At 47.8% G+C, this 22,888-nt stretch overlaps 1 protein-coding gene across 4 annotated transcripts in view; it reads left to right on the top strand.

Annotated features, from left to right (window-relative positions):
• Window positions 1–6,065: 6,065 nt before the first annotated feature.
• The window catches only part of SLC4A11 (solute carrier family 4 member 11), a 94,044-nt gene continuing 77,221 nt past the window's right edge, over window positions 6,066–22,888 (top strand). The window contains exons 1-2 of one of the 4 annotated variants that reach the window (XM_066548797.1): window positions 6,066–6,592; window positions 19,532–19,582. In XM_066548797.1, the coding sequence (XP_066404894.1) occupies window positions 6,367–6,592; window positions 19,532–19,582 (277 nt within the window). In that variant the 5' untranslated portion in view covers window positions 6,066–6,366. Of the gene's footprint in view, window positions 6,593–6,908; window positions 6,952–7,565; window positions 7,594–8,322; window positions 8,791–19,531; window positions 19,583–22,888 lie in introns of those variants that run through there. The other 3 variants (XM_066548798.1, XM_066548800.1, XM_066548799.1) reach the window with 3 other exon arrangements.

Raw genomic sequence — 22,888 nt, 5'->3', positions numbered from 1 at the left:
ATTAAGATTTAATTTTTCATTGAAGGGAAGCGCCTCAATCCAGGGTCTGTTGTGCTGGAACAAGGGGGGAATGGTTTTAACCTGGAAAATTAAGATTTAATTTTTCATTGAAGGGAAGAGCCTCAATCCAGGGTCTGTTGTGTTGGAGCAAGGGGGGAATGGTTTTAACCTGGAAAATTAAGATTTAATTTTTCATTGAAAGGAAGAGCCTCAATCCAGGGTCTGTTGTGCTGAAACAAAGGGGGAATGGTTTTAACCTGGAAAACTAAGATTTAATTTTTCATTGAAGGGAAGAGCCTCAATCCAGGGTCTGTTGTGCTGGAACAAGGGGAGAATGGTTTTAACCTGAAGAATTAAGATTTAATTTTTCATTGAAGGGAAGCGCCTCAATCCAGGGTCTGTTGTGTTGGAGCAAGGGGGGAATGGTTTTAACCTGGAAAATTAAGATTTAATTTTTCATTGAAGGGAAGCACCTCAATGCAGGGTCTGTTGTGTTGGAGCAAGGGGGGAATGGTTTTAACCTGGAAAATTAAGATTTAATTTTTCATTGAAGGGAAGAGCCTCAATCCAGGGCCTGTTGTGCTGGAACAAGGTGGGGGGTGATCTTAACCTGCAGGATATGCGTCCATATTGACATGAATTAATATTAGAAAGGATTTTTCCAATAAGAGGATGGTGAGGCCCTGGCACAGGGTGCCCAGAGAAGCTGTGGATGCCTGGAAGTGCCCAAGGCCGGGTTGGATGGGGCTTGGAACAACCCGGGCTGGTGTAAATTGTCCCTGCATGGCCAGGGCTGGAACTGGCTGAACTCTGAGGTCCCTTCCAACGCAATATATGATATAAAAATTTCTGTAGGCTGCCCGAGGAGGGTTCTGCGGGCCGGATCCGGCTTTGCGGTGTCGCTGTCCCCGCCGGGGCCGCGGGCGGGCTTTAGGACCCGGCCGCCTGTGACACCGCCTGTCCCTTCCCCTCCCAGCCGCGCTCCTCGCTCGGGACTTTCTCCAGCTTTATTTTTTTTTATTATTATTTTATTTAATTTTTTTTTTTTAATTGGCGCGCGTGCGGGGGGGTGGGGGTGAAAACCCAGTTCTCTCTCTCTCTCTCTTTTTTTTTTTTCCTTCTTCATTATTTATTTATTTTCGGCGGGGGAAAATAAATAAAGAAGTTCTGCCCCCCCCCGCCCCCGTCGGCGGCGGCGGGGAAGGCGAAGGCGCGGCGATGGTGCGGACGGGATGAGCGGCGCGGCCATGGCAGCCCGGCGGCTCTTCCACCTCCAGCCCTGCGGTGAGGGACAGGGCTCCGGGGGGGTCTGGGGGGACCGGGGGAACCCGGCTGTCCCCCTGCCACCCCCGCTTGCCACCCCGGCTTCTGCTTGTTGCACAGAACGCGGCGGGATGCGGTGGGCTTGGAGGGGGATGTGTTCTGGTTTTCCCTCTTGGGATAGGGGGGTGAAAAATCTTCCCTTTGCTTTGTTTTTTTAAGGTTTTTTTTTTAATTTATTTTTTTGTGTTGGTGACACTCCTAAAGTTGAGCTGCTTGAGCAGAGCGGGATGTTCCAGCCCCGGGGATGCGGTGGGACAGGAGGACAGAGGGGAAAAGGAGCGATGGAAAGTTGGGCTCTGGCTGTTCTGGGGGTGTTTTATGCCCCGTTTTTACTTTGCCTTGTTTTGCACCCAGCATGGGGCAGAGGGCACCGGCTGCTGCTCAGCTCTGCCGAGCGGATGAGATTGCCTGACTTCGTGTTGGTGTAAAAACCGCAATAAAAAGGAGGGGAGGAAAAAAAAAAGGCAGAAAAAGCGAAACTTTAATGCGAAGAGCTGGGACAGTTGTCCGTGCTGGGCAAGACCCCCAGCAAGGAGTTAATTTGAAATGTGGGGGGAGGAAGGGTTTAAATGAACTTGGGAGCTCTCTGCGTGATTTCGGGTGAACTTTCAGAGTTATTTTGTGCGGTGTCTCCCCGCTGCCCTGCAGAGGAAGCGCTTCCTTCACCGGCATGGCCGCGGCAGCGCTGGGTGACACCGGCTGAAGTGACAGGGACCGCTGCAGGGACTTTGTGTTGGACCAGAAGTGACTGTAGGTGGCACAGCAGCTTTGTCACCCGTGCTGTCCCCGCACCTCTGGTGAGGATCGGTGTTCGGGGTGGGTTTGTGCCTCCGGAGCTTTCCCCGCTCCGGTTTAATGGAAAAGTTTTCATTTAGAGCTGATGTTCTGCCTTAGCTCTGCTGCTTTTTCACGGCCGTGTTGGCATTTGGAGACCTGGTGGTGCCTGCAGGAATAGAAAATCATGGGAAGGTTTGGGCTGTCCTGCAGGAATAGAAAATCATGGGAAGGTTTGGGCTGTCCTGCAGGAATAGAAAATCATGGGAAGGTTTGGGATGTCCTGCAGGAATAGAAAATCATGGAAAGGTTTGGGATGTCCTGCAGGAATAGAAAATCATGGAAAGGTTTGGGCTGTCCTGCAGGAATAGAAAATCGTGGAACGGTTTGGGATGTCCTGCAGGAATAGAAAATCATGGGAAGGTTTGGGATGTCCTGCAGGAATAGAAAATCATGGAAAGGTTTGGGATGTCCTGCAGGAATAGAAAATCATGGAAAGGTTTGGGATGTCCTGCAGGAATAGAAAATCATGGGAAGGTTTGGGCTGTCCTGCAGGAATAGAAAATCATGGAATGGTTTGGGATGTCCTGCAGGAATAGAAAATCATGGAATGGTTTGGGATGTCCTGCAGGAATAGAAAATCATGGAATGGTTTGGGATGTCCTGCAGGAATAGAAAATCATGGAATGGTTTGGGATGTCCTGCAGGAATAGAAAATCATGGAATGGTTTGGGATGTCCTGCAGGAATAGAAAATCGTGGAAAGGTTTGGGCTGTCCAGCAGGAATAGAAAATCGTGGAAAGGTTTGGGATGTCCTGCAGGAATAGAAAATCGTGGAAAGGTTTGGGATGTCCTGCAGGAATAGAAAATCGTGGAACGGTTTGGGCTGTCCTGCAGGAATAGAAAATCGTGGAACGGTTTGGGATGTCCTGCAGGAATAGAAAATCGTGGAATGGTTTGGGATGTCCTGCAGGAATAGAAAATCATGGGAAGGTTTGGGATGTCCTGCAGGAATAGAAAATCATGGAAAGGTTTGGGCTGTCCTGCAGGAATAGAAAATCATGGGAAGGTTTGGGATGTCCTGCAGGAATAGAAAATCATGGGAAGGTTTGGGTTTTGGACCTTAAAATCCATCTCATTCCACCCCTGCCATGGGCAGGGACACCTTCCACTAGCCCAGGTTGCTCCAAGCCCTGTCCAACCTGGCCTTGGGCACTTCCTGGGATTCAGGAGCAGCCCCAGCTTCTCTGTGTGGATTTGCACATGGAGAACCCTCAAGGAATTTTCTCCTTTCCCCCAAGCTGTTTCAGTGTTTGCAGGATTTCTCCTGAATTGTCTCTAGGTGTGAGCACAGCCTTGTCCCTCCTCTGCCAAATTCCTGCTCCTCAAGTGCTGGCGCATGGGGTAAACCGCTTGACCCAGGATTGAGTAAATCCAGCTGTGCCTCACCTGGCTTCCTGCTCTGGGGTTTGTGGCTGCTTTTTTGGGGTTTTTTGGGAGGCTGGAACAGCGAGGCAACACTTGGAGTCCTGTCTGCACAGCAGCCTCAGTGATTGCCACCCCCCCTGCGAGCCGCGCGTCGCCGCTTCCCGGCTATAATCGGGATTTGTTGGCTAATCCATCTCAGCCAGAGCCCTCCAGTTTTGAAATATCTGTGGCTTTTGTACAGTTGGTGCTCCCTAAGAATGATGGACCGCAGAGGAAGTTCCCCTCCGGCTCTCCTGTTGTTCCTTGGCAGTTTGAATGCTTCAGCTTGTTTAAATAAATGCAGATAAAAAGAAGGGTTGGGTTTTTTTTAACTGGAGCCCTTGCTTGACCCACCCGGTGGCATAAGATATCTGTGTGTAAGCTCAGAGTGGCTTGACTTCTAGTAAAGCTGTAGTAAATCATTTGAGGCTGTAAACATTTATTAAAACAAGCTTTATTTTTGTGTTGAGTCAGTGTGAAAACAAAGATGTCTTGGGTTTCAAAGGGAAAGGATCCGCAAGGGAAGTTTTCTGCGTTGGCTTAAAGGAAAGTGTCAGTGAGAAGTTGGATATTTCAGCAGAAGGGAGCTGAGGTAAGAGTTAGGGTCAGATTTTAGCTCCAGAGTTGGAATTTAATCCAGAATTATCAGACTTAGCCTGGTGCTGTTCAATTTGCCTGCTTGTTGTTTGGTTTGATCTTTCTTGCAGGAGGCAGCTGAGGTAAGAGTTAGGCTCAAGGTCAAGCTTTAGTTGAAAAGTTGGATTTTAGTCTCGAATTACCCAGCTTAGCCTCGTGCTGTTTTATTTGCCTGAATAAGACTGAAACCTCCAATTCCATCTGGCAGAACTGCACCGATGTTCTGCATAGGTACTTTATGCTTAAGGACAGGTGTTAAATCACATTAACTGGGGAAAGCTGCTTTTTTGGGTTTTTTAAAGTAATTCTAATAGTATGCTGTGATTGAGATGTCTCTGGGAAGCCACAGGGTTCTCAGAACCTTTGTGTTTCAGTAGGCTGGGTGGCACTTGAGCTACCTCCTCCTAATGTGAACCCACTTCAGTCCTGGTTCCTTGTGTAGGATTGCCCTGGGAGGAAACAAAGCCTGGGAAACTTTAATAACTCATCATCATCACCGTGGAGGTGTTATCTACCCTCTAAATATGCAAATCCTTGTTAAGACATCCAGCACTGGTTAAATCCAAGCTGCCTTTGCTATTCCCATCCAAACTGGGATGCAGTGTGGTAAAAAACTGGGAATGCCAAGGCAATTCCTCAAAGTTCATCCTTACTTGAGTCTGAGCAGTGCTGTGTGTGCAGTTTGCAGAGCAGCTCCTTCAGCAGTTGGTGCTGGGACCTGGCAATGCTGAAAACCAAGTTTTGTTTTTTATTTCTCTTTTTTAATTAGAAATACAACTTCCTAGCTCTGCTCTGGGCTGAGCTCTCCACAAAGGCTCTCTGCAGACCGCGGCTCTGAGGGCTCCTGCATCTGTCAGTGCTGGCTGTGCCATCAAAGGGCTTTGCTGTCACTCATTGCTCCATGGGTTCTTCTGTTCCCTCTTTCTAAATTCATCCCTGGCTCTGACTCCCAGTTAAAACCAGCAGGACTGAGGGTTTCACTCTACCTCTGCTACTGAAGGAGGTTCTGAGCTCTGAGATTGGGTAGGGAATCTGATGAGATATGGGTACAGAGCAGAGCAAGAGTAGTGTCAATCGTCAGAGATTTGCTGAGAACGTGCAAAAACATGGGGAGGAAAACTTGAGAACCAAGGCATTGGAGTGGGTTACACTTTATGCTGGTGTTGGGTGAGGGCTTTGCTTCCCCACACATCCTTTGGGGTTCCTCAGCTTTGAAGGAGCTGTTGGAAGTGGCAGGAGAAAGGCTGGAGGGGCTGTGGCAGCTGTGCCATGGTGGGAATGGATGCCAGCAGTGCTGAATGGGGGCTGTGCTGGGGAAAACCAGGATTTGAAGCTGGTGGAGAGAAGATCTCAGCTGGTCAATGCTGAGACCCGGGCAACCTTTGTCTCAAGGTGTTCAGCTGGCCAAACAGTGGAGGTGGAGTTGTTGCTGGGTGTTACCCACTGAGAGGGGCTCAGGAGTGGAAATTAGGAGGACAGAGCAACTTGGGAGGAGGATGAGGCGACCTTCCTCCTGTCCTGGTGTTGGGGCAGGTGCTGGCACCCTGCAGTGCCCCCCTGGGATGAGCCACCCCACGGGATGAGGTGTGAGGCACCAGGTTTATTCTCCTTTTCCAGGAGCAAAACGCCTCTTCCCCCTGCTCCGAGCCTAATTGTGTCCCCAGGGCTTAACACGCGTGTGTTTGTTTTATTCAACGTGTTGGCTGTTCCCACCGGAACAGGCTGATTTTTCTAGTTTTTTTTTTTAGGGATTGGGCTCTTTTTTTTTCTTTTTCTTTTTTTTTTTTTTTTTTTTTTTTTGCTTATTGTGCACAACAAGCTCCTGCACAAGATATTCGTTGCGGGAGGAGGTTGGGGTGGGGGGAGGAACTGTAGTAATGCCAATACTTCTTGAATATTATAAACCTGGCTTATCAGCCCGACGCAGAGCTGGAATTTGTCTCTTCCTGTGCTGCATCTCTGCTTTCTGAGAGGGGCGTTTAAATACAGCCTGGAGACGCTGCCTTGCCAGTGTGCTCTGCTGGGCTCTGACAGCAGCAGCGGGGCTGCTCCGCCGTCTTTGGGCTTTCTTTTATTACTCTTTTTTTTTATTATTATTATTATTATTTTTGCACTAAATCCTTTGGGGAAAAAAGGAACTTCTCTGGGAGAAGGCTCTGAGACTGCATGTCCCAACAGTATACGCTGCAGGAGGCGAAGGGAGACGCGGTTTGCTTCGTACCTGGCTCTCCTCTCTTCTCCGTGCTGATGGAGCCGGCGTCCTTCTGCTACCCCCGGCTCACCTTCCTGCGCTCTCCCTACGGCCAGTTTGGGGCCAGTGCTGGCTCTTCCCAGGATTTGGCCCCGTGGCCGCAGCGTTTGGTGCAGCAGAGGTGGAGCAGGCCGGTGGATGGTGCGTGCCCAGGGTTTGGAAGGGTTGGGACGGGGCAGCAGTGCAGCCCAGGTGGGGTTTGAGGAGGGTTTGGAGATGGGAGCAGCACAGGTGGGACTTGGTGTGGTTGTGGTGATGGTGTCCTGGTCCCACAGTTTGGCATCTCCACCAAGGAGCAGCTCTGGTCCCTGCTATACCCAGGGAGAGCTGATAAACAACCTCAGCGTGGAAAAAAATTAAAAATAGAAACTGATCTGAGGCAGTCTTTTGTTTCCTGAGCTTGTTCACTTGCTGAAATGGATCCGGCACTGTGTGAAACCTGAAATACCTGCTGGAGGCTCGGTGGGCTCGGTTCACCTCTGGGGTTGTGATGCTGTCAGGTATCCTCTGAACTGTTAGTGAAGGTATCAGGTGTGGGGATACAGGAAGGTTTGAAGATGCTCTCTGCAGGTTTGTCTCACTATGAGGAGTTACCTTAAAAATTCCAGCTTGGTTCAAATCTTGCTTTAATGTCGTATGGGGAGCTTGGTGAATCCTGCTGGTTTAGGGGCTGAACTCTCTAAGTGTCGATCCTAAAGAGGGGAGTCTCAGCTTCTTATAAAACTTTCTTTGGGGAAGATGTCTGGTGTTGTATTGCCCTGATTTATCTTTAAAGGTGGAGCAAGGAGTGGGACTGGAGACCTCCAGGGGTCTCTTCCACCCTCAAACACTTTCTGAACCACGCTCTACCTCCTTAGCATCTATTGCCAGTCTGTGATGTGCCTTACCTGGAAAAGCTCGTCAGGTGGCCTGGCAAGAGGAGGAAAAAAAAATAAAAAATGGAGGAGACTGGCTGAGCAGTCTCAGCAGAGAAAAGGCGTGGGAGGTGTTTAAAAACACGCTTTGCCTGTGGTTCTGTGCAGAGGAAAGCAGCCTGGGGCAGGGCCCGGGGATGGGGGCTTGTGGCTGCTAAAGGGATGCCCCTTCCCCAGCCAGGTGCTGCCTCCCCTTGCTGTGCTCTGGGAAGTGTTTGCTGCCTCCTGGTAAATATCATCACTGGGAATTATTTTACTGAACTCACAGGGATTGTCAGAGTTGCTGTAGTAGGGGAGTGACCCAGCCTTGCCAGCATTTGGATAATTTGCTGTTTATTTCTGTCTTATTCTTGTAGGGTTCTGCCTTTTCTGAGTTGATGTTGCTTTGGGGAGGTTTGTTGTTGTTGTTGTTGTTTTTTTGTTGTTGTTTGTTTGTTTGGCCAGCTTAGACCATTCCTCTGGGGGTTAAGTCTCTGGGGGAGACTTGGCTTATTGTGCTGAAAATCTGGAATTGTAAGGAAAGTGAAGCAGTGTAGAATAGGCTGGAGCAGGAGGAGAGGATGTGGCATCTTCCCTCCAAAGCTTTTTAGGCACCTCACGGTCCAGTGCTGGGCACACAGGCTGGGATTTAAGTCCCCTCGGATGAGGTGAGGTCTTTCAGCTCTAATTTCTGCAACTTGCTGCTGGAGCTCAGACTTGCTGCCCTGTTTCTCATTCCACTGCATGCATGCATTAACCCTTGCACTGCTGCTGCCGTGCAGCTGAGCTGGATGAAGCACCAGAGCCCGGCAGGCAGGGCAGCTGTATCTTTAAGGAATTTGCTCTATCTTCCTCTCAGCAGCAGGTTTTTTTTCTCCCCCCTCCTCCTTTTTTTTTTTTTTCATCCTCTGGCTTTCCCTGTACTTCTCTCTGTAAGGTACAGCATCTTCTCACTTCAGCTCTGGCTGGCACAGAGCTTTTTTTTCTTTTTTAAGGAGGCACAGGAGCTTTCTCCATCCTGCATCCAGCAAAACTCTCCGGAGCGCTGGGTCGCTTTAACTACTCTGTTTCTGCTCTTGGAGGCAAACAGCTCTGAGAGGTGCTGGGATCCGGGTGGCTGCAGGAGGAGACATCCCAAATCCTCGTTCGGGGCAGTGTTGGCATGTGCAGAGGTGCTGCCCAGGTGTGGGTTTGGCAGAGCTGGGCTGGAGGTGTCCATCTGGGAGCTAATGGGTCGCGCTCTCACTCCACCCATCCGCCGCTCGCCAATTGGAAGTGAGGGACAAAGATGCTCTGGATGGATTCATGTTGGAGCCAGTGAAAAAGCAGGAGCCGGCTCTGCCTCGGCCACCTGAGCGAGTGGCCTTTGGGGACAAGTGCTGCTGCCTGGGGGGAGCAGCCCTGAGGGGAGCAGAGGCATCTCTGTCTCTTGGAGAAGTAGTGCAGGTAAGTTGTGGTCTTAAAACCCCTCCCAGACCGAAGCGCTGCTGTTGCTGGGTGATGCATTTGGTCAGGAAATCTGAAAAAGCAGCTCTGCCAGCTCTTGAATTATTTAATTCACTAAAGTAAGGCAGTGCTTGATGTATTTCCTATGGGCTTTGCTGTGCTTAGTGATGGTATCTATTGCCTGTGCTGGGTGTCTCTGTGTTTAAGGATGGGAGAATGCCTTTTGAATTCCATTTAAATTAACCAGAGCGCTGGCTGTCGGGGTTTGAATTTAGTTTCAAGGTATGCATGGGGAGATGAGCACTGAAGAGCTTCTCTGTTCTGGTTTTTCTCTTAATTAATGGCAAAACATCCTCCCAGCCTGTCAGTGAGCTTTACATAGAGCTGTTTCACTTGGGGGAAGTGCAGTGCTGAGTGGAGACAAAATCATGGATGTGGTGTGTCTGAAATGCTCCCAAACATCATCCCTGGTGCTGTAGCCGTGGAAGCCTTGCAGAGGAACCATAAACAACATCCTACTGAATAACATTATCTCTCAGCTTGTCAGTCTGCAGTTATTTCATCACTGGACTGGGGCATTTTAATTTTGGATTGATGATGGACTGGAAAATGGGATCTGCTGCTGCTGCCTCTCCCCCCACCTGTGTTGTTGTTGTTGTCACTGATGTTGTTTTATGGCTCCCAAACATGGGAAACTGCATGGAGTGATTTGTGTTGTCCTGCTGAAGCTGGTGGGAATTGCAGACCCTGTTTCTGAGGCTGCAGAGTGCAGCTCTGTGGCCGTTTGGGGATCCTTTGGGCTCTTCTTGCTTTTTGTGGCAGAGGGAAATTTTTCTTTCTGAGTCTTGATGAGAAGCACAACTGAAAATGTGTTTGGTGATCAGGTGGCTGGGTTCAGTGCTCTGTTTCCAGTACAGACCTTAGGTTTGGCCTAACTTCTGGTTTTCTGTGGGTTAGATCTGTTCCATCCAGTGCCTTTTTGGGGGGTGCTGGTGGGAAGGGATGCAGGAACAACTTTGCTGTTAAAGCTTGGCTCAGCCACTGCTGCCTTTTCAGCAGCTGTTTTCATTCCTGCTGGTGATAAGATAGCAGGGGGAAAAAAACTTTCTAGAAATTCACTTTGTTCCAAAACATGACCCTGGTACCCTGGAGGAGGGAGGGATGTTCCAGAGTGAGACTGGTGGTGCTGCAGCATCTCTTCCACTCAACCCCCAAGAAAGGCTTATTCCCACCAGTTTACTCCTCCCTGCTGCTTAATTTTTGCAGTATTTACACATTTAAACCCCTGCAGGGAGCAGCTCCCACCCTCTGAATAGCCCCAAGTCAGTAAAATGTTGTCAGACTGTCTCTTAACCATTTTTGCATGGTTTACACAGTGCCACTGCAGATAAGTGGCAGGTGGTGGCCTCTGGAAGACCTGTCTGTACAAAGAAGGCATTTCAGCAGAGAAAAAGATCTCAGGCATCTTTTAAAATCCATTTTCAACCCTAACCAGGGTTTGGGGCTGTTGCAGTATCTCTTTTTCTTTTGGATTAAGAGTGATGAGGCTTCTGATAGGGCCCTGCAAGGGAAAGAGCTGCCTGAGAAGCTGTCAGTAAGAGTTAATGCTTTCTAAATTATTTAAATGTTTCAGGAAAAGTCTGCTGAAGAGCCTCAACTGGCCTGATCTTGGGCCTTTGCCAGCTTGTGGCATCTCTGGAGGTGTTTGCTGTCTCTCCTCTCCATGTAGTGCTTAAGCAAGAAATCCTTGCAAGAGTTAAATCACTTTTTAGAGGGTCCAACAAAACAAAACCTCCCCCTAGGAAAACAAAACCTCCAAAAAACTGTCAAAAAATAAAATTAAAAAAAAACCCCAAAAAAGCAAAAAGGAGGAGAATAGCTAGAATAGTCCAACAGCCAAATCCCAAATGTTGTTGATGCCTTGCTGCTGAAATCGTCCTGCTCACCTGTGAAATGCTGGCCAAGAAATCCCGTGGATGAGGAGTGGATCTCCTGCATGACTCTGGATGTGCAGGGTGCCTTCCTCTTGCAGCTCACCTCTGGGAGGCAGCCTCGGATATTAATTGTTTGGGTGGGCTAAATTGTGATGAGTCAACCTGGAGAACGTGGTGCTCCTGCTAAATCCAAACAGCTTTTTTCTTTTTTTTGGGGTTGGAGGGTGGGGAGGTCTGTGGGAGCTGTCACTGCTGCACCCAGTGACTCTTTATTAGCTGGTTTTATTGCAGTGGGCGAGCTGGAGGAAGCTGAGGAGGGGAATTGTTCAATGCAGCGAGGAAAAGGCTTTGGTTTGAAAACAGCCACGTCTGATCCCTGAGCCTGTGTGTGGGTGGGTGTTTGCCTGGCAGGGAGCAGGCAGGAGGATGCTTCCTGCTTTATCCCTTCAATATGATGCTTTATTTTTCCCAGCCAGCCACTGTGAAAATGAGTTCTGGGGTTTCATTTACCACAGTGCCCCGTGGCATAACTTAAAACCTCCCCACACCATTTCCATCCTCAGTGGAATACCCAGCTCCTTGCAAATAATCCATGGTTTGAGCCTTGAGTGCCTGCTGAGCCTCAAAGCCATGGAGTTGTTTTCTGCCTGGGATGTCATCCCACTCTGCTGGAGGACACTGTTTAGATAAATCCATGAAGCAAAACTTTATATCCAAGTGACTCAGGATAGCCCTGGAAATGTCAGTGGACTGCTTTGTGTTCGCCAAAAATCACAGAAATGGGACATTTCCAAGGGGTGTGATGTTAAGTTTAGATAATCCAGAGTTTTGAGTCCTAAAAACAAGGATCTGGGGGAATGAAACCCTTCTGGGAAGCAAAGAAATGGTGAAAATCCTTTGGGGATACTTCTGGTAAGGGGATAGGGGAATAAGCAACACATTGATGCACCCCTGTGGCAAGAGGAGCATTCAGGTTCCTTTATGTTACACATAAAGGGAGTTCTGAAGAATTATTTAACAGAAACATTCTCTCCTGTAAGGTTTTCTAGAGGATGTGTTTATACATCAGGAGGGCAAAGCCTGTGTCCCTGCAGGTCTGAGTCTCTGGGCTGGAGCACTAATTTGTCATCAGATTGGGGCTCTTTAAAAGCACCTTCCTCCTCAGTGTCTCTCTGAGCAACACTTCATCTTCCAAAAGTTTACTGGGGTGAAGAGCTTCAGAGTGTATTTAGATCTTTCTGGGGCATTGTTATCTCCTACACTGTTTTCAGGACCTCCTGAGTTGATTTCTTGTAGATATTTGCATGCAGATAATGTTTTAATCAGCCCATTTAGGTAAAAATCTGCCTTGAATATTCCTGTTTTGTTGCTCAGTGATGCCAGGCACCCTTCTGCTGCCTCTGTTAGATCTCCAGGTCTGCTGGGCTTTTTTTTTCCCTTCAGGGGCTGTGGTTTTCCTCCCAGCCTCATGAGGAGGAGGAGGAGGATGAGCTGAGGAAGGTGAGGGGCAGCAGAAGCAGGCAGAGGGGAGCTGCCCTGCCTGTGGGTACCAGCTGCCCTGTGGGGCATTGCCCACTCTTTGCTCTTCTCCTGGTGGTTTTGGGAGCTGTGTTGGGAGGGTATTTTGCTGTCTGCGATGGGTGGAACCAGGGGGAGCAGGATCCCAGCTGCTGCCTGTGGAATCTGGCTGTGTCCTTGCAGAGCCCTTCCCTGCAGCCCTGGCACTGAGCTGGGCAGGGACAGGGCTCTGCTGTGCCTTGGGGAGGGAGGATTATCCCCCTCAGGCTCTGCTGGGGATGGATGTGTGGCTGCACTGCCAGAGGACAGCCAGGCTGCAAAGCTGTGCCTAAAAAGACTCTGTTAGTTGATCTTGACTCGGCCCTTCAAGAAAAAACTCCCTGGGACTCCCAGTGCAGATATTCCCCATTTGATGACTTAAAAAAGGTCTTTTTTCCCCTCTGGAATTTTGTCTTTGATGCTTTTCTTTGCCTTTATCCATGCTTTTTAGGGAAGGGTCTGTGTTTGGGCTTGCCACAGGCAGCATCAGACACCATTTACCTTTGCACTTTCCTTTCCAAGCATCCCTCACTGATCTTCCACTTGAATGACAGTGATCAGTTTGGAAACCCTGACTGCTGTGATTCTTCTTTTTTTCTTTTATTTTTTTTTTTGTCACACTTCTCTAGGCATGGAGAAAAACAAGTCAAATCTCCAGCCCTTGTCCTCCTGTCTGTCAGTTGTGATTGCCCAGACCAGCAGCACAGGGGCATATTCCAATTTCTATGCCAGCAGGAGCTGTGCTCTCACCAGCCTTTTCCAGCTGAATTAGGTGGAGCTGTGGGAAGGAATCAGCTGCTGAAGGTGTAGATAGAAATGAGAAGTGGCAACTCCAGCCAGAATAGCTTTTTGCTTGCTGCTGTCCATTAATTCTTGCTGACTTGGGTGGTTTTAAATGATTTGCAGGGAATGTCTCCACCAAGAGCCTGTGCTGCTTGGTTCTTCTTGAAAATTCCCAGAATCTCTTGTTTTAAGAGCACAAGAGAGGCTGTGTTGGAGAAAAACTATAATATTGATGTATTTGGAGCTGATCATCTTGGCTGTGATCAGATTTGCTGCCTGACAAGCTCCTGTCCTGTTCTGCTGTGATGCAGTTGTGTTATCAAAGGAGTTGGAGGCTTCCTCATCCTCCTCCCGTTGAGCTCTTGCTGCACACTGAGATTTTTAAACTCCATTTCAGTCAATGCTCCACATAATTAAAAAATTCCTTCTCTCCTACAGGTTTTCCCTGAGGTATTATTTCCTCTGTATGTGATTTTTCTCCAAAGTCTGGCTTTCTGCTGACTTTGGGTGGAGAAGGGAAGCAGAGTCACAATTTACGTGCTTTAAATACCCAATAATCAAATGGTTATTGGGTATTTAAAGCACATAAATTGTGACTCTCCCCTTGCTCCAAATTGCAGAAACCTGAATGCAGATCCCAATCCCTTGTATAGGAATCCCTTGTCCTGGGACGTTGGGGTGGAGAGAGCAAAGAATAAGAGTTTATTAAGAGTTTAATATTGAACAGCAGGACTGGGGAGCTTTGGATGGGGGAAGCTGCATCATCTTCCACCAGCTTGAAGCCTTGGATGAGACCATGAATTTGTCCAAGCTGGAATTATCCCTGGATCAGTTTGAGGGGGTGCAACTTAACTGTAACATTCCTCATTTTGCATTCAGTGAACTCCTGGAGTCAGCTGGAAGTGGCCAAAACCTTGCTGCACAGCTCAAGTCCTGCATGTCTTCTGGGAAGTGGATTTCTTTCCAGTTACCCATCCCATTTCTGCCCAGTTATCTGACTGGGCAGTTCAGTGTGATGCAATAATTGCTAATTCTTCCTCGGAGGAAATGGGCAAAGTCTCAAGGCTTTTGCAGCACAAACAAGTGACTTTTGTGGTGACTTCTCACTCGCAGGCTGATGTGTTTTGCTTTATCAGCTTTGAGGCAGGACATTGCATGTGCTGATGAATCTGAGAAATGTCCTCAGAGATCCAGGAGAAATGATGGAAATTGAGGGTGTTGAAGAAGCTGTGGCTGCCCCATCCCTGGAAGTGTCCAAGGCCAGGTTGGATGGGGTTGGAGGAACCTGGTCTGGTGGAAAGTGTTGGAATGTGGGGTTGGAACTGGATGGTCTTTAAGGACCCTTCTGGCACAAACCATTCTGTGAAATTAGGGTATTGGAGCACACCCTGAGTAAAGGATAATGAAGCTACATGGTGTTTTTTGATCAGAACTTTGGGCTAACTAAATTTTCCAGATGTACAAGTTGCCCGTGTTTACAGACTACCCAAGAACTGCCAATATTAAAGGACCTGTAAATAAAAAAGGTCTTCCCCAGTACCTCTTTCAAACTGGTGTTGTCTCAAAGTAAACTCCAATTAACTATCAAGGCACTAGAATTTTTAGAGATTTAAGCCAAAAAATGCCATCCATAAATGCCAAAGGCTATGGCAGTACTTGTAGAAAGCTTTTGCAGAGCTGTGTTTCACTTCAGTATAAGGCTTGTGCTGCAGAGGGCTGTTTATTTGGAAGATGCCAGCACCAGAACATTGTAATTGAGTTACCCAAGTATCCCGAGAATGTGTTTTTATTCATAATCCTCCAGTATTGCAAGGCTCAAGGGAACTTATTGCTAACTTTAAAACAAGAGGGTCAAAATGGGTTATTAGTTGGAGATGCAGTGTGCACAGGAATTTAATAATGGAGGATGGCATGGCAGGGGTTTGTTGTTAAATGTAAAAATGATAAGAATGTAAGAAATCAGGAAATACACCCACTTCTTGTCTGGTGCTTCCCATGGCAGATCAGCTGTTCCATCCCAGCACCTTAAACAACAACAGCAACCCTGACTCTGCTGCCAGTTAAAAAATAAATGTCATATCCAGGTCTGGTGGAAGGTGTCCCTGCCCATGGCAGAGTGTGGGATGGTCTTTTAACTCCCAGCTCAAATCCCTCTGTGATTCCCTGATATTCCTCTGCCTTGGTGGCTCTTGGGGTCGCTGCTGTTGCCTCAGCTCAAAGGGTAATGGCTTAGCCATGAAATCTCCAGCTGCATCCTTGAGTCTAGAAAAAGCAGCTTTGTTTTCTCTTTTGCAGCACTTCAGCTCTTCACCTCTGAATTCAGCGCTCGGGAAGCTCAGAAATTTTCATTTTGAGGAAGGAAAGAAGTGGTAACACCGTGTGCCTCTCCAATTTAGTCTCATCTCACAGGCATCCCTGCAGGGAATAAGGTTGAGGTGACAGTGGGAAGTTGTTTTCTGGAGTAAATTAATGTTTAGAAAAGAAGAGCACGGCTTAAATTGTCAAAAGAGAGCTGCACCATGTGCTTTTGGGTAGACGCTGGAAGGTGGCACCTTGTTCTGCCTTTGGATAGAGAGAACAGTTGGAGAGTCTGCTTGTCCTTGGAGGTGATGGGTGAGGAGTCTGAAGAGAGGCAAGACCTCTCTCGGACCTCTCAGAGGCACAGGAATGAGTTGTTGTGCTCCATCTTTGCTCCTTGGGGTAGTGCTTTCCAGCTTTGTCTCTGGAAGCATTTGTCTTGCTGAAATTTCTTTGCTTGGATTTTTTTTTTCTTTAATTGTTGGAGCCTTTGAAAAAAAACCTGAGTGAAAGAACTGACAGTGTGGGATTGGTGGATCTGAGAGTGTGTGGAGGGGGAACCCCTGAGCCCCTGCACTTTGTAGGCTGGAGGAAAATTTATCCTTCATGGAAACACTTCTGCAACTTCAGGCAAACACCGGAGCATTATCATGTTGATACCTGATGAATTTGGAGACTTGTACTCCTGCCCAGGCTTCCCTAAGCCCAGCAATTGCATCGATCACTGCGGTGTTTCATAACTGGCCCTTGCTTGAACTCATTTTAATTTCAGGAGTGGAGGTGAGGTGGGGAGAGGAAATACAAGGTTGGTGTGTGTGTGCCAGGCAGTGGCTGCTGGAGCAGAGCAGGCTCAGCTTTGCTGTCAGCTCTGCGCAACCCAAACCCAGCGCAGCAAAACCCGGCCGAGGAGCCGAGACCTTGGATGTGAAATCCTGTAAGTGCCAGGAGAGGGGAGCAGGTGGAGCTGCTGATGTGTTTGTCTTTCTGGCTGCTCCTCAGCCTGCACTTCAGCAGGAGCCAGCTGGCCTTGTCCTTAGGTAGCATCCCTCAGCATAAGGAATGCTGGTTGGGGAATATGGGGAGAAAGGGACTGGGGCATAAGGAGGAAAGAGATTAATTGGGCTGTCCCTGAGATCTGTCTGATTTGTTCTGCTCTGTTCAAAACTTGGGGTTGTTCAAACTGGAAAAGAGGTGTCCTGTATTAGAGGACACGTTTTAAGACATTTTCTCCTAATTTATCCAAAGCTGGGACAGAAGGTTCTAGGGTAAAAACTTACTGTGACATTTTACTGCTTAAAGGGGGCCTTTAGGAAAGGTGGGGATAGACTTTTTAGCAAAGCTTCTTGGGACAAGACAAGGGGTGATGGCTTTAAACGAAAAGAGGTTTAGTTTAGACATAAGGAATAAATTTTTTGCAGGTTGCCCAGAGATTTTGTGGATACCCCATCCCAGGAAATGTTCAAGATCAGGCTGGATGGCTGAGCAGCCTGGTCTGGTTACAGATATCCCTTCCCATGGCAGGGAAGGTGGAGTAGACCTTTAGAAATCCCTCCCAACCCAAATTTTTGTATGAAAATGTCAGGTGAATGTTGAATTCTGTAGTGCATCAGAGGTGCAGATGCTGTAGCCCCCAATTTACCCTTCCCACCTCCACTTGTGCTAATCCCTGACCTTTCAGCTGCTCCCATGGCTCCCTGCCTGTGTCTGGGCTTGTATAAACACCCATCACCTTTTACCTCCTGGGCACGCCAGGCACAGGTTCCTGATGTTAATGTGCCCCTTCCGTGGGGGATGGAAGAGCTTTTCCAAAGGCGCCAACAAGGCTGTTTGGAAGTCTGAATTGGGTTGGTGCTGTGGGACAGCATTATGTTGGGAGAAGACAAATTACCAGGGCTGGGTTTTTGCCAGGACATAGTAAGATGAACGCCTGGCTTTTTTAATTTTTTTTTTTCCCCAAACGTGCCATTGCATCTTTAATTACAAGGTTAAGACCTCTGTTTTATGACTCATCTGAAAAAAACAGCACCTCCACCATAATTACCCGAGCATGTTGCCGGGGGGACTGTGGTTCATTAGTGACTCAGAGGAACCAGTGGCACCTAATGAAATGGCACTGCCTGCTGTAACACCCCAGCCTTGCCCTTTTCATGCCTGGTCCAAGCAGGGACCAAACCAGTCTCCCATAAAGGTGTGATGCCAACCTTTGGGATGCTGCAGCTGGAAGGAATTTCTGAGGAAGAAACCAACCAATTCCTGATTATTAGACAGCATCGACCCGCAGAAATAGCTGTGTTCAGTTGAAGGAAGAGCAGAGGGTCTCATTTTGCCCAGTGAAGGACGAACCTGTTGCTTCAGGCTCCCTCAGAAGCCATAAGAGGAGTGAGAAATGGATAAACCATCCTGCTGGGAATGTGGGTTCCTTGGGTAATCCGCCCGGCCGCCGAGGCGTATTTTGTTTGTTTCCCTGAAATACGTAAATGCAATCATTGCACAATAAGAGCCTCTTTAAAAACTTTCCTTTGATCATTAACATGCTAATCAGTCTGGATGGATCTTCTCCTTCCCTTCCAGGTGGAGGGAAACAATTGACTCGTGTAATGGGTGCCCCTTGGCCACAGTTCGGTGCCGTTTGTTCCTCCAGCCCATTGTTCTGGGATGAACTTTGGAACATTGTGTTTCTCCCTTGGACCAGACACTGGAATTGCCCTCTGGTTTATGTGCTGGCTCTTTTATTTTTTTATTTTTTTCCATGGCCATCAGGGTATCCCTTCAGGAACCTGTGGGCACTGGAAGGTCTGAGTGGTGACAAGTGACAGGGCTGGGAGGTGCTGCCGTCAGTGACAAGTGACTTTACATCCGTCATGTGCGCAAGGGCTCCCGGGGGACCAGAAGGAATTGTGAGCCCTGAAAACGTGGCACACTGTACAAGGGAATAAAGAGCCTGCAACCTGGGAGCCAGAAGTGATGGGGCAGAGAAAGGGTCTTTGGGAAACAGTGTCATACCTCAAAGGAAAAGCAGGAAGCCTAATCTGTAGAACAATAAGGCAGGCGAAACCTCTTTCCTTGTTGGCCCAAATTCATCCCAGGCTTGCGTAGGTAATGTTTGATTAGCCTAATGAGCTGGGGAGAGACACAGCAAACCTATTCCTCTTTCTGATTGCATTTTGGCTGGGAAGAAGTGTGTGAAGAGGCAGCATCAAGTCCCATGTTTCCAAGGGGCTGCTTGGGTGATTCTTGCTCAGGGCTTGAAATCAAGAGCTCTGTTATTGATGTAAAATGGGCTGTGCACCTGTCCAGGGGAGCTGCTGCCTGTGCCCATGCAGGCTGAGCTGTCACCTTCTGTCAGCCTTCAGAGCAACCAGGCTGGGTTTGGGCACCAGGCTTTGGTCACACCTGAGAGCAGGTGCTCCTGTGCCCTGTTATCACACCAAGAGATGTTCAGTAGCTGCTTTGCCAGCAGTGAATTGCAGAACTGACTCAGTAGCAAAACCCCTGTCCCTAATAAATGCTGGGGATCCATCCCTGCTGCTGCTGTGTTGGTGGATTTGCTCTTGCTCAGCATCATTTCCCATTTGTGGCTTCCTCACCAGAGCCTGTTGGTGCAGATGGTGTTGCCTGCAGGACCTCAGCTCAGGAAGTGGGCCAAGGAAGGCTGGAGGGTTCTGGGGTTTATCTTCAAGTGCCAAGCACTATTTGGGGGATATCCTAATGATTAGGAGCAGCAGGATGGAAAGTGAATTCCCATTTTCATCAAAATTGAGTTGTTTTTTCTAAATTAAACTGGTTCTTTTTATCAGAGCATAAGGTACAACCTTGGCTTAGTTGTGGTTTGTATTTTTATAAAATCCTTTCAGATGTGTAGTTTTATTTTTGCTGACATACTTGTTCTGATTTGATAAATACCTGAGATGATCGGAGTCATCCTGATCTTTAGCCATGCTCTTTTGTGGTCCCAGCCCAGGATGTCTGACACTTTTTTCCAAGTACTGCCTGTGGCTGTAAAGGAAATTTCTGGTAAATGCTATAATATCAATAAGCAAAAAGTTATATTTACCACGCTCAGGAAAAACTGATGCCTGCAGTATTTTGGGATTGGCTTTGTGCTGCAAAGTGAAGACATTCAGCATCTTGATGATTCTCATGTTTCATTTTTTTTCTGTCTTCTCCAGAGTCTCCACCAGCAGCGATGTCAAGGAATGGATACTTCTTTGAAGAGAGTGGCAAGTATTATTTGACTTTTTTGCACGTACACCTTATTGGAGGGAGAGCTGCACTGCAGGGGTAGCTGCAAACCTGACATGGGTGATAGAGAATCCATTTAGCTGAAGTGTGATGTGAAAACAGTCTGGTGTGGTGGTTGTGTAATCCAGTACTGGGAGCAGGCTCCGTGTTTTTAAATCCTGTAGATGTTTGAGATAGGCAGTAAATAATCAACTCCACATTGTCATCAGTGACTGTTCTGGGTGGCTCCTTGTTTTTCAAGTTCTTTTGTGATGTTTTCCTGTCATACAGCCTGGCAGGTGTATCTGCTTGTCTTTTTCTGGAGTGGGGATCATGCGTGGGTGTTGGATCCCTTTGGAGACATCCTGCCAAAGAGCATCAAGCAAAACTTGGATGGCTCTGGCAGACACATCTTTTACTGCAAAGATTTTTTTTTTCTTTGAAGCAAGATGAAATGGTGGCATTTGAAAGCTTGGATCATCTGCCTCCACTTGGATCATCTGCCTCAAAGATGACTGAGATCTTGGAGGTATTGAAGTTCCATCTTCTCTGCTGATTTTGGAGAAATAGAATCATGGAATAATTTTGGTTGGAAAAGACCTTAAAGATAATCTTGTTCCAACCCTCTGTCCTGTGTTTTCCCCCAAACCAGTATGTATTTAGGGTATTAGGGAGAGGTCTTCTGGAGAGTTCCAGCCTCTTCAGGAAGTAGTCCCTGAGGGCTTGGGGCTTCCTGCCCTTGGAAGTGCTGGAAATATTCAGGACTTCCAGATGCTGAGAAAAAAGACTAAAATTCTCTGGTTATTTAGGCCCTTAGATGCTTGTAGCTGTCACAAGGCTCATCTTTCTTGTTCCAGGAGGGGCCAAGCCTTAGGTTGACATCTGGAAGGGGAAGTTGAATGTCTGCCAGATGTCAGCTGATCCAGCGCCACTGGTGACAGTACTTCCTTTGGCACTGGCCCTCCCTTTCTCGTACAAAGAACAAATTTTGGGGAGTCAAAGGACAAAACTGGAGGCCAGTCCTCTCATCTCTAGCCAGAGGTGTTCTCTGGAGGCTGGGTTGAGTTGCAGAAGGGCAGAAAATAATGCCTGACCTCAGGGAGGTGTTCTGAGGGCATGTGGGGTGTGAGGTTGGGGTAGCCCTGCTCCTTCCCTCCTCCCCACCTCGCTTGTGGGCTCTTGGGATGTGGTTGGTGCTTTCCTGAGGACTGGGAATGTGAGAGGGTGACCCAGGCTGGGACCTGGGGAGGTGACTGAGCCCCCAGAATCTGCCTGAGAGCAGTGTAAGGGTGGGGGGAAACACTGCTGGTTTTGGAGGCAGGACAAGCCCCTACTTCTTCCCAAACCCTTCTGTCACAGCCCAGCTGTCTGTCCTGACATCTTAGGTGCCTCTACCTGTCCCCTTCCAGGACTCAGTCTTGCCTTCCTCAAACTATCCCCACAAATAACAAAAAAAAACACCCCAAAGCAGATCTCTGAATATTTTTTTGTTCTTGTGGCATCTTCTGAGAGAGGCTTCTTCTTTTGTCGACTTGGTGCCATGGCAATGGGCATTTCTGCCCTGTATTTGAGTTATTACTCATCTTCCTCCTTTGTCTTAAGGAGGCATTATCTTGGAGCTGCCTCTGAGGGCTTTGAGAAGCTCTGTGGTGCTTTCCTGTTGTGCTTGTGTGGTTTGGGGAAGGAGGGAACGTTGCTCGCAAGTTCCTCCTCGGCCCTCGTCGTGTTGTGATTGGAAATACACTGGATTTCTTGGTTATTTCACCCTCAGAGCTGCTGCCACTCTTACTCCTCATTACAAAGTGACCTTTTGGAAGAGTTCAGCTGCTGTGGAGTGATGAGTCACCTTCTGCTGCTTGACTGAGCCGAGGCCTTGGGGTGTATGGGCAGCACATCCCAGAGCGTGCTGGTGTGAGCGCTCCCGCCCCGCTGTGCTGCTCTGGTGATCTCTCTGCAGGGGTTCTGTGCCCTCAGATTCTCAAAGCCTTCACCCCAAAACGTCATCAGGGCTGGAGGAAACCACAGATAAAGATGTTACCTTTTCACAGGGTTTCAAAACAGCTTGTTTTGAAATGGAGCTATGAAATCACCGAGCTTGTGGGGATCTGCCAGGCAGGAGATGCTCTTGCCCCACCTCTGAAGCAATAAAAATCCCCAGTCCCCCTGAAGAGGGCAAAGAAAAAAAGAAACCTCTTTAATTCTGTTTTTTGGACATTTTCCTCCCTTTTCTCAGCAGGGCAGCATCTTTTGATATTCTTGCTCTGTGTAGAGTGGAGCTTTTTTGCTTATCTCCTCCTGGGATCTTGCATATACATATGGTTTTCTGTATTCTTAGTAATTAGGATGTTTTTGTTTCTGAGCATATCTGAGGCTCTCTTTGGAGCCTGGGTCTGTCTTTTGCCAGCTAACTTTTCTTTACCCTTCTTGTGTTCTCAGCACTGTTAAAATTTAAAAGTTGAAAACTCATTTTCAGTTGAAAGAACTGTAGTAAGCATGATCTTGGCTGCAGCACCAAAGCAGAGCTTTGGAAGAACCTCCTGGACGTTTACATCCATAAAAACTTCAAGTGTTTAGTAATTTGTAGCTCTTGTAATTACTGAGGAGCTGGGGAAAGCCCTGGAAGGATTTTCTAGTGAATTAATATGTGACTATTTGGGAAATTCAGAGGTTGTTATGGTCCCAACCATCTCCCAACCTAACTAGCTAAAAATCTGGAAAGTTCATCAAGGAGATCAGCTTTGAGTTCAAGTTTTCCCTTATTTTTGGAAGAACTTGAAAGCAACTTTTGTGGCTTTTAGTGCCTTGCATGAGGTAAATACTTACAATGCAGCTGGGAAAAAAATCAGGTGAGGAGTTTGTTCTGTACAGGCAATATTAAGAGAAAAAAAATGAAATTAATTTGTACCTACTCAGTTGGACATTTCTGATTGAGGGTGGTGGCAGCAGATTTGATAACATCTGATGGCCATGGTCTGTTTTCAGCCCATGTGTACTGCCAGTTTTAACAGTTGTCCTCTGCCATCTTGCTGATGAAAATCCATATTTTTACTCAATTTTTTGAGTCTCTGGAAGAAGCCTCTTGCACAAACAAACCTGGCAGGGCCTGGTGGTAATTGGTGTCCCCTCCTTGCATGTTAAAGTCACTTAAATCGTCTCTAAGGTTGTTTTGACAAATGAGTTTTCTTTCTGGTGAATGTGAGTGAGTAATGAGATGATTGTGGAGCCCCAATCCAAACCTGGGGATAATTGGAGTCCTGATAAAATGCAGCTCAGCAGTCAGGGCTCAGAATTAACTCATCAAGCCC

The sequence above is a fragment of the Molothrus aeneus genome, chromosome 4 (assembly GCF_037042795.1).
Source record: "Molothrus aeneus isolate 106 chromosome 4, BPBGC_Maene_1.0, whole genome shotgun sequence".
Classification (NCBI taxonomy): Eukaryota; Metazoa; Chordata; class Aves; order Passeriformes; family Icteridae; genus Molothrus; species Molothrus aeneus.
Note: the sequence above shows the minus strand (reverse complement) of the source record. Positions and strands in the feature narration are given on the sequence as shown.